The sequence below is a fragment of the Schistocerca piceifrons genome, chromosome 1 (assembly GCF_021461385.2).
Source record: "Schistocerca piceifrons isolate TAMUIC-IGC-003096 chromosome 1, iqSchPice1.1, whole genome shotgun sequence".
Taxonomy (NCBI): domain Eukaryota; kingdom Metazoa; phylum Arthropoda; class Insecta; order Orthoptera; family Acrididae; genus Schistocerca; species Schistocerca piceifrons.
The window spans coordinates 940,444,812-940,454,934 of record NC_060138.1 but is presented as its reverse complement, the minus strand read 5'-3'; the positions used below and the strand labels follow the sequence as shown (position 1 = coordinate 940,454,934).

General features: G+C 62.5%; 1 protein-coding gene across 1 annotated transcript; it reads right to left on the bottom strand.

Moving 5' to 3' along the window:
* Positions 1–4,076: 4,076 nt before the first annotated feature.
* Positions 4,077–8,924, bottom strand: LOC124776720 (nascent polypeptide-associated complex subunit alpha, muscle-specific form-like). The gene is made up of 6 exons (XM_047251840.1): positions 8,174–8,924; positions 7,274–8,072; positions 7,009–7,225; positions 5,613–6,934; positions 4,579–5,337; positions 4,077–4,515 (listed from the first exon to the last, which is right to left on the bottom strand). The coding sequence occupies exons 1-6, from the start codon at positions 8,922–8,924 to the stop codon at positions 4,077–4,079; spliced, it is 4,287 nt and encodes a 1,428-aa protein (XP_047107796.1).
* Positions 8,925–10,123: the final 1,199 nt, after the last annotated feature.

Here is a 10,123-nt window from a genome sequence, read left to right as displayed (position 1 = left end):
GAATAGTTTCCAGTTAATCTCCCCAATTGCGTGATGGCGCCAATGAACACTCCACAGCTCAGACCGCCAGCTTCCAGCTATGTCCGGCCACACAGAGCGCTCACGCGTCTTCGTAAATGCCGACCTCCAACTGTCCACTGCTGTCAGCAGTTCACTTCCCCGTAGCTTCCCTAGCACAGCCCTTCATCCGTTTCTGCCGCCACCAAGCGTCCTCTGGTCTCCCAGCAATGGGCCACATACCAACACTAGTCACACTGAATCGATCCTATAGCACCAAAGAAGTCACACGGGCATGTCACAATAATTTAAATTGATCCAAGAAACCTCATAAATTATCAAGGACCAGTATATGTTAGCAAACTAGGAATGTACTAGAGGCAACTGTATATCAGGGCCATAGGAACGTCGCAGACAAAATTAGCCTAATTACAGCTCTCACAGAGGTGTTTCAGCAGTCATAATTCCCCTGTTGTATGACGAAATGGAACAAAATGGTGTAATGGATAGTTCTCCTGCTGGTGTTCTCTAGATGTAGATATATTTGGCAAACACGAACACTAGGTGGCCATGGCGTTAAAACAGCGGTCAAGTTGCAATGATTTTGAGTACCTTAAAAACGGAGAAACAGAAAAAGAAGAGAATCGAAGAGGTTGGGTTGTAATATTATATCAGGACGCCGAAAACTGAAACGACTGAAAAAGTGAGAAATGAGGTTTTCACGTAATCTGCCTAGGAACGAATACATGGAAAACACAAACTCGATGACTAGACATCAGAGTACAACTCCCGTAGTAGTAGTGGGAACCATAGCATCAGAATATTGTTAGTGCTACCGTGAGATGAATAGGTTGTCACAGTCATGACACGAGAAAAATATCATCTCTCACTCCTAGTATAGTGTTCTCTGCCTTGCTGAGGCAGTGGAGAGTGTTATATAGAAACAACTTACAATGCTGTGAAATTGGTAGTTATAAAACGCAGTGTTGTGAAGTAAATGCCATACTGTATTTTACTAGGCTTGTGGGAGTAGATGCAAGGCAGCTGAAGAAATAACTGATGTCACCTCGACATGATAGCGGTTACTAGGCAACAAAAAGCAACGTAGTACGACACAAAGGCACTTATTACAAGCTCTAAGGGTTCGTATTGTTTAAAAGGCAAAGGAGAAGTTACTTCATGCACTACAGACGAGTAGTTACTTCTTTTATCATTGATCTTGTGACTTATTTATGCAGCCCGCCACGAATTTCTCTCCCTCAATATTACCAAATCAGTGAAGCTCTTACTCCACGTACATAGGATGAGGGAGGTTACAGGTGTTACAGGAGGGAGGGGACTGGAGGTTAGGGCACTGCCGTAGGAAGTGTGCTTGCTTACAGTGCGGGCAGGTGGGGGCCTCGCGGCACTCGGCTGTTGGGTGTGCGTTATACTGCAAGCACCTCTGGCAGCAGAGGGATTGAGGTGGGGAATGGGAGGGTTCAACTTGATAACGGTGGTTAAAGAGGAGGGCACCCTCCTTCAGGAGACGGTCTATGGAGGGGGCGTGTTCGGAAAAGACCCGCATAAGGCGAGTGGGGCCGGCGGAGTTGTGAATGCGGCGAACTGCACGCACTTCCAGATGGAGATGCGCCTTGAGCTCCGCCAACACCTCCTCCTCTGTGATCGTCGGACTAATCCGAGTGATCACAGCGGTGAGGGTTGGCGGGCGACGCGGGGTTGGGGTTGGCGGGAGGGAGGCGGGGAAGGGGCAGGGGCGAGGGAGGCTTTAGGGCCAAAGCGGTTAACAGGGATGCGGGAAAGGATATCTTTGTGAAAGGTAGGGCTGGTGGAGGAGACGAGGACTGAGTCATGGCGAGGAATGAGGAGAGAGATGGGGGCACCGGGAAAATGCTGGCGAAGGAAGAGGGTAAGGTTCCGGGCCTCAAGAAGGGAGGGATAAGAACGGGAGAGGAGGTAGCGGTAGGAGGAGGGGGAGGAGGAGGAGGAGGGGGCAGTGACAGGCAGGGAGACATCCATGGCATCCTGGGCAGGGGAAGGGGGACGATGCGGAGCCTTTTTACGTGCAGAGGAGGCAAGGGTGCCACTGGGGCGTCTGCTGGCAGCAGAGGAGGTGTGGGGGACAGGAGCAACTGGAAGGTGGCGTGGAGTGGCAGGTCCCGGTGCTGAAGTCAGCGACAGATATGGTGAGGGCGAAGGCGATGACGACGGCGATGATGGAGACGAAGAGGGCGAAGGTGAAAGTGGAGAGTGAGCCTAGCGGGGGCTGCGGAAACGGAAGGGGCAGAGGGAGGGAGTGGAGGGAAGGGACCAGAGGAAGTGCGGGAGGGAGGAGCCAGGGATAGGGCGACAAAAAGTGAGGGAGATGGGAGAGTGAGGAGTGGGGGGATGGACTGAGGGGGAGGTGATTGGACACACCACGTGATCGTGGTGGCGGCGGCGGAGGGAGATGTGTAGATAATGGCAGTAACGGTGGCGGTAATAGTGCTGGTGGGTGTTGACATTGTGACAAGGAGAAAGACAAAGGACAGGACAAAAGAACAGTGGCAAACAAGGGACAGGCAAGCGGACGAAAAACAGAAGGAAGATCCATGAAGAAAACTGGGGCCAAAGACCCACTCTGATGCTGCTGGTGAGGGCCCCACTGCCGCTGCTGCTGGCTGCTGCTGGCTGCTGCTGGCTGCTGCTGCTGGCTGCAGTCTGGGACCGCTGCTGGCTGGGACTGCTACTGGCTGCGACCGCTGCTGCCTGGGACCGCTGCTGGCTGTTGGCAGGACCGCTGCTGGCTGCTGCCAGGACCGCAGCTGGCTGCTGGCAGGACCGCTGCTGGCTGCTGGCTACTCGCGGGAACGCTCCTGGCTGCTGGCAGGACTGCTGCTGGCAGCTGGCTGGACCCCTGCTGGCTGCTGGCTGGACCACTCCAGGCTGGACCACTGCTGGCTGGACTGCTGCTGGCTGCTGGCTGGACCGCTGCTGGCTGCTGCCTGGACTGCTCCTGGCTGGACCGCTGCTGGCTGGGAACGCTGCAGGCTGCTGGCTGGACTGCTGCTGGCTGGGAACGCTGCTGGCTGTTGGCAGGACTGCTGCTGGCTTCTGGCGGCTGGCTGCTCGCTGCTAGCTGGACCGTTGCTGGCTGCTGGCAGGACCGCTGCTGGCTAGACCGCTGCTGCCTGCTATCAGGACTGCTGCTGGCTGCTGGCTGGACCACTGCTGGCTCCTGGCAGGACTGCTGCTGGCTGCTGGCTGCTGGCTGGACCACTGCTGGCAGGACCGCTGCTGCCTGCTGGCTACTGGCTGGACTGCTGCTGGCTGTTGGTTGGACCACTGCTGGCTAGACCGCTGCTAGCTTGGTCCGCTGCTGGCTGCTGGTTGGACCGCTGATGGCTGCTAGCTGGACCGCTGCTGGCTGCAAGCTCATGGGTGGACCGCTGCTGGTTGCTGGCTGGACCACTGGTGGCGGTACCGCTGCTGGCTGTATCGATGCTGGCCGGACCGCTGTGGTCTGGGACGTTGCTGGTTGCTGGCAGAACTGCTGCTGGTTACTGGCTTGACCGCTGCTGGCTGCTGGCTGAACCGCTGTTGGCTCCTGGTATTACGGCTGTTGGCTGCTGGCTGCTGGCTGGACCGCTTCTGGCTGCTGGCTGCTGGCTGCTGACAGAACCGCTGCTGGCTGCTAGCAGGAAGGCTCCTGGCTGCTGTCTACTGGCTGAACCGCTGCTGGCTGGACCGCTGCTGGTTGGACCGCTGCTGGGTGGACCACAACTGGGTGGACCGCTGCTGGCTGCTGGCTGGACCGATGCTGGCCAGACTGCTGCTGGCTGCTGGCTGGACTGCTGCTGGCTCGACGGCTGCCGGCTGGGACCGCTGCTGGCTGCTGGCTATACCGCTGCTGGCAGGGAATGCTGCTGGCTGTTCGCTGGGGCGCTGCAGGCTGCCGGCTGCACTGCTACAGGCTGGAACGCTACTGGCTGGACCTCTGCGTGCTGGACCGCTGCTGGCTGCAGGCAGAACCGCTGCTGGCTGCTCGCTGCTGGCTGGAACACTGCTGGCTGGACCGCTGCTCGCTGGACCACTGTTGGCTAGATGGCCCCTGCCTGGACCACTGTCGACTGGGACTGCTGCTGGCTGGAACACAGCTCGCTGGACCGCTGCTGGCTGCTGGCAGGACCACTGCTGGTTCCTGGCTGGACCGCAGCTGGCTCCTGGCAGGACCACTGCTGGCTGCTGGCTGCTGGCTGGACTGCTGATGGCAGCTGGCGCAACCGCTGCTGGCTGGACTGCTGCTGGCTGGAATACTGCTGGCTGGGAACGCTGCTGGCTGCTGGCTGGACCGATGCAGGCTGCTGGCTGCACCGCTGCTGGCTGGACCGCTGCTGGCTGTTGGCTGCTGGCTGGACCACAGCTTGTTGCTGGCTGGACCGCTGCTGCTGGAACGCTACTGGTTGGACTGCTGCATGCTGGACCAATGCTGGCTGCTGGCAGGTAAGCTGCTGCCTGCTGGCTGCTGGCTTCACGATGCTGGCGGGACCGCTACTGGCTGCTGGCTGGACTACTGCTGGCTAGACCGCTGCTGGCTTGGACCTCTGCTGGCTGCTGGCTGGCCCACTGCTGCCTGCTGGCTGGACCGCTGCAGGCTGCTGGCTGGACCACTGCTGGCTGGGACTGCTGCTGGCTGCCGGCTGGACCTTTTCTGAATGCTGGCAAGACTGCTGCTGGCTGCTTGCTGCTGGCTGGATCGCTGCTGGCTGGACCGCTGCTAGCTGCTGGCTGATGGCTGGACCGCTGTTGGCTGCTGGCTGGACCACTGGTCGCTGGGACTGCTGCTGGCTGCTTGTTGGACGGTTGCCGGCTGCTGGCAGGACAGCTGCTGTCTCCTGGCTGTTGGCTGGACCGCTGCTGGCTGATGGCTCGTCCGCTGCTGGCTGGACTGCTGCTGGCCGCTGGCAGGACTGGTGCTTGCTAATGGTTGCTGGCTGCATGCTGGACCGATGCTGGCTGCTGGCAGAAACGCTGCTGTCTGCTGCCTGTTGGCAGGACCACAGCTGGCTGCTGGCGCAACCACTGCCGGCTGCTGGCTGGACTGCTGTTGGCTGCTGGCAGGACTGCTGCTGCCTGCTGGCTGCTGGCTTCACGATGCTGGCGGAACTGCTGCTGGCTGCTGGCTGGACCACTGCTGGCTGGACCGCTGCTGGCTTGGACCTATGCTGGCTGCTGGCTGTCCCACTGCTGGCTGCTGGCTGGACCGCTGCTGGCTGCTGGCTGGACCGCTGCAGGCTGAACCGCTGCTGGCTGCAGCTGGACCGCTGCTGGCTGAACCGCTGCTGGCTGCACCGCTGCCAGCTGGACCGATGCAGGCTGGACCGCTGCTGGCTGGACTACAGCTGCCTGACCCGCTGTTGGCTGCTGGCTGGACCGCTGCTGGCTGCTGGTACAACTGCTGCTGGCTGCTGGCTGCTGACTGGACTGCTGCTGGCGGGAACGCTGCTGGCTGCTGACTGGATCACTGCTGGCTGAACGGCTGCTGGTTTGGACCTCTGCTGGGTGCTGGCAGAACCGCTGCATGCTGCTGGCTGCCGGCTGGGCTGCTGCTGGCTCATGGCTGGACGGCTGCTGACTGGACTGCTGCTGGTTGGACCGCTGCTGCTGGACCGCTGCTGGCTGCACCACTGCTCGCTGGACCGCTACTGGCTTCTGTCAGGACCACTGCTGGCTGGTGGCTGCTGAAAGGACCGCTGCTGGCTGCTGGCTGGATCAATGCTGGCTTGACCGCCGCTGGATGCTGGCAGGTCTGCCTCTGGCTGCTGGCTGGACCGCTTCTGGCTGGACTGCTGGTAGCTGCTGGCAAGACCGCTGCTGGCTGCTGGCTGGACTGCTGCGGGCTGCTGGCTGGACCACTGCTGGCTGGGAACGCTGCTGGCTGCAGGCTGGACTGCTGCGGGCTGCTGGCAGGACCTCTGCTGTCTGCTGGCTGCTTTCTGGACCACTGCTGGCTGCTGGCTGCTGGCTGGACCACTGCTGGCTGTTGGCTGGACCGCTGCTGGTTCCTGGCCGCTGGCTGGACCACAGCTGGCTGCTGGCTGAACCGCTGCCAGCTGGACCGCTGCCGGCTGGACCGCTGCTGGCAGGACTGCTGCTGGCTGCTGGCTCCTGGCTGGACCGCTGCTGGCTGGTCAGCTGCTGTCTGGACCGCTGCTGGCTGGACTACATCTGCCTGTACCGCTGCTGGCAGCTGACTGGACTGCTGCTGGTTGCTGGCTGCTGGCTGGAACACTGCTGGCTGGACCGCTGCTGGCTGGACCGCTGCTGGCTGGACCGCTGCTGGCTGGACCGCTGCTAGCTGCTGGCTGATGGCTGGACCGCTGTTGGCTGCTGGCTGTACCACTGGTCGCTGGGACTGTTGCTGGCTGCTTGTTGGACGGTTGCCGGCTGATGGCAGGACAGCTGCTGTCTCCTGGCTGTTGGCTGGACCGCTGCTGGCTGATGGCTCGTCCGCTGCTGGCTGGACTGCTGCTGGCCGCTGGCTGGACTGGTGCTTGCTAATGGTTGCTGGCTGCTTGCAGGACCGCTGCTGGCTGCTGCCAGGACCGCTGTTGGCTGCTGGCTGGACCGCTCCTTGCTGCTGGCTGGACCGCTGCTGCTGCTGGCTGCTGGCTGGACCACAGCTTGTTTCTGGCTGGCCCGCTGCTGGCTGGAACGCTACTGGTTGGACCGCTGCATGCTGGACCGATGCTGGCTGCTGGCAGAAACGCTGCTGTCTGCTGCCTGTTGGCAGGACCACAGCTGGCTGCTGGCGCAACCACTGCCGGCTGCTGGCTGGACTGCTGTTGGCTGCTGGCAGGACTGCTGCTGCCTGCTGGCTGCTGGCTTCACGATGCTGGCGGAACTGCTGCTGGCTGCTGGCTGGACCACTGCTGGCTGGACCGCTGCTGGCTTGGACCTATGCTGGCTGCTGGCTGTCCCACTGCTGGCTGCTGGCTGGACCGCTGCTGGCTTGACCGCTGCTGGCTGTACCACTGCAGGCTGGGACCGCTGCTGGCTGCTGGCTGGACCGTTGCTGACTATTGGCAAGACTGTTGCTGGCTGCTTGCTGCTGGCTGGGACGCTCCTGGCTGGATCGCTGCTAGCTGCTGGCAGGACCGCTGCTGGCTGGTGGCTGAACGGCTGCTGGTTGCTGGCTGGACCACTGCTCGCTGGGATCGCTGCTGTCTGCTTGTTGGACGGTTGCAGGCTGCTGGCAGGACAGCTGCTGTCTCCTGGCTGTTGGCTGGACTGCTACTGGCTGCTGGCTTGTCCGCTGCTAGCTGGAGTGCTGCTGGCCGCTGGCAGGACTGCTGCTGGCTGCTGGCTGTTGGCTGGAACACTGCTGGCTGCTGGCAGGACTGCTGCTGGCTGCTGGTTGCTGGCTGCTGGCTGGACCACTACTGGCTGCTGGCTGCTGGCTGGACTCCTGCTGGCTACTGACACTACTGCTGCTGGCTGCTGGCTGGACTGCTGCTGGCTGATGGCAGGACCGCTGCTGGCTGCTGGCTGCTGGCTGGACCGCTGCTGGCTGGTGGCTGGGACGCTGCTTGCTGGACCAAAGCTGGCTGGTTCGCTTCTGGGTGGACTGCTGCTGGCTGTACCGCTGCAGGCTGCTGGCAGGACTGCTGCTGTCTGCCGTCTGCTGGCTGGACCGTTGCTGGCTGCTGGCATGATCGCTGCTGGCTGGACTGGTGCTGGCTGCTGGCTGGATGACTGCTGGCTGGGACCGCTGCTGGCTGCTGGCTGGACCACTGCTGGCTGTTGGCTGCTGGCTGGACCGCTGCTGGCTGCTGACTTGACCGCTGCTGGCTGGACTGCTGCTGCCGACTGCTGCCAAGACTTTTCCTCGCTGCTGGCTGCTGGCTTGACCGCTGCTGGCTGGACTGGTGCTGCCTGCTGGCAGGACAGTTGCTGGCTGCTGGCTGGAACGCTAGTCTCAGCACCGCTGCTGGCTGTTGGCTGGACAGTTTTTGGCTGCTGGCAGGACCGCTGCTGTCTGCTGGCTGATCGGTGGAGCACTGCTGGCTCCTGGCAGTTGGCTAGACCGCTGCTGGCTGCTGGCATGACCGCTTCTGTCTGCTGCCTGCTATCTGCTGGCTGCGCCACTGCTGGCTGGATTGCTGCTGGCTGGTGGCTGGACGACTGCTGTCAGGACCCCTGCTGGCTGGGACCGCTGCTGGCCGCTGGCTGGACCACTGCTGGCTGCTGGCTGGACTGCTGCTGGCTGGAACACTGCTGGCTGGATCGCTGCTGGCTGCTGGCTTGACCAATGCTGGCTGCTGGCAGGACCGCTTCTGGCTGCTGGATTGCCCATTGCTGGCTGTTGGCAGGACCGCTGCTGGCTGTTGGCTGCTGGCTTGACCACTGCTGGCTGGACTGCTGCTGGCTGCTGCCAGGACTTTTCCTGGCTGCTGGCTGCTTGCTGGATCGCTGCTGGCTGCTGGCAGGACCGCTTCTGGTTGCTCATTGCTGGCTACTGGCTGGACCGCTGCTGGCTGGATTGTTGGTGGCTGCTGGCTGGACCACTGCTGGCTGGACCGGTGCTGGTTGCTGGCAGGACAGTTGCTGGCTGCTGGCTGGAACGCTGCTGGCAAGACCGCTGCTGACTGCTGGCTGATCAGTGGAGCACTGCTGGCTCCTGGCAGTTGGCTGGACCGCTGCTGGCTGCTGGCTGCTGGTTGCTGGCTGCTGGCTGCTATCTGCTGGCTGGGCCACTGCTGGCTGGATTGCTGCTGGCTGGTGGCTGGACCGCTTCTGGCTGCTGGCTGCACCACAGCTGGCTGGACCGCTGCTGGCAGGATTGCTGCTGGCTGCTGGCTGCTTGCTGGACCGCTGCTGGCTGCTGGTTGGACCATTGCTGGCTGCTGGCAAGACCACTGCTGGGTGCTGGCTGCTGGCTGGACCATTGCTGGCTGCTGGCCGCTGGCTGCTGGCTGGACTGCTGCTGGCTGCTGGCACTACCTCTGCTGGTTGCTGGCTGCTGGCTGGCCCGCTGCTGGCTGCTGGCATGACCGCTTCTGTCTGCTGGCTGCTATCTGCTGGCTGGGCCACTGCTGGCTGGATTGCAGCTGGCTGGTGGCTAGACCACTGCTGTCAGGACCCCTGCTGGCTGGACCGCTGCTGGCCGCTGGCTGGACGGCTTCTGGCTGCTGGCTGGACTGCTGCTGGCTGGAACACTGCTGGCTGGATTTCTGCTGGCTGCTGGCTTGACCATTGCAGGCTGTTGGCAGGACCGCTGCTGGCTGCTGGCTGCTGGCTGGACCGCTGCTTGCAGCTGGTAGGACCGCTGCTGGCCGCTGGCTGGACTGCTGCTGGCTGCTGGCTGGACCGCTGCTGGCTGGAATACTGCTAGCTGGATCGCTGCTGGCTTGACCATTGCTGACTGCTGGCAGGATCGCTGCTGGCTGCTGGCTGCTGGCTGGACCGCTGCTTGCAGCTGGTAGGACTGCTGCTGGCTGCTGGCTGGACCGCTGCAGGCTGGGCCACTTCCAGCTGGGACCACTGCTGGCTGCTGGCTGGACCTTTGCCTGCTGTTGGCAGGACTGCTGCTGGCTGCTGGCTGGGCCACTGCTGGCTGGATTGCTGTTGGCTGGTGGCTGGACCACTGCTGTTAGGACCCCTGCTGGCTGTGACCGCTGCTGGCTGCTGGCTGGACCGCTTCTGGGTGCACCGCTGCTGGCTTGCCCACTACTGGCTTCTGGGTGGACCGCTGCTGACTGCTGGCTGCTTGCTGGACAGCTGTTGTCTGGACCACTGCTGGCTGGACCACTCCTGGCTGCAGGCTGGACCGCTGCTGGCTGGAACGCTTCTGGCTGGGCCTCTGCTGGTTGGACCGGTGCTGGGTGGACCGCTGCTGGCTGCTGGCAGGACCGCTGCTGGGTGCAGGCTGCTGGCAGGAGCGCTTCTGGCTACTGTCAGGACAGCTGCAGGCTGGACCACTGCCGGCTGCTGGCAGGACCGCTGCTGGTTGCTGGCTGCTGGCTGACCTCTGCTGGCTGGACCTCTGCTCTCTGGGACCACTGCTGGCTGGTGGCTGGACCGTTGCTGGCTGCTGGCAGGACTGCTGCTGGCTGCTTTCTGGTCCGCTGCTGGCTGCACCGCTGCT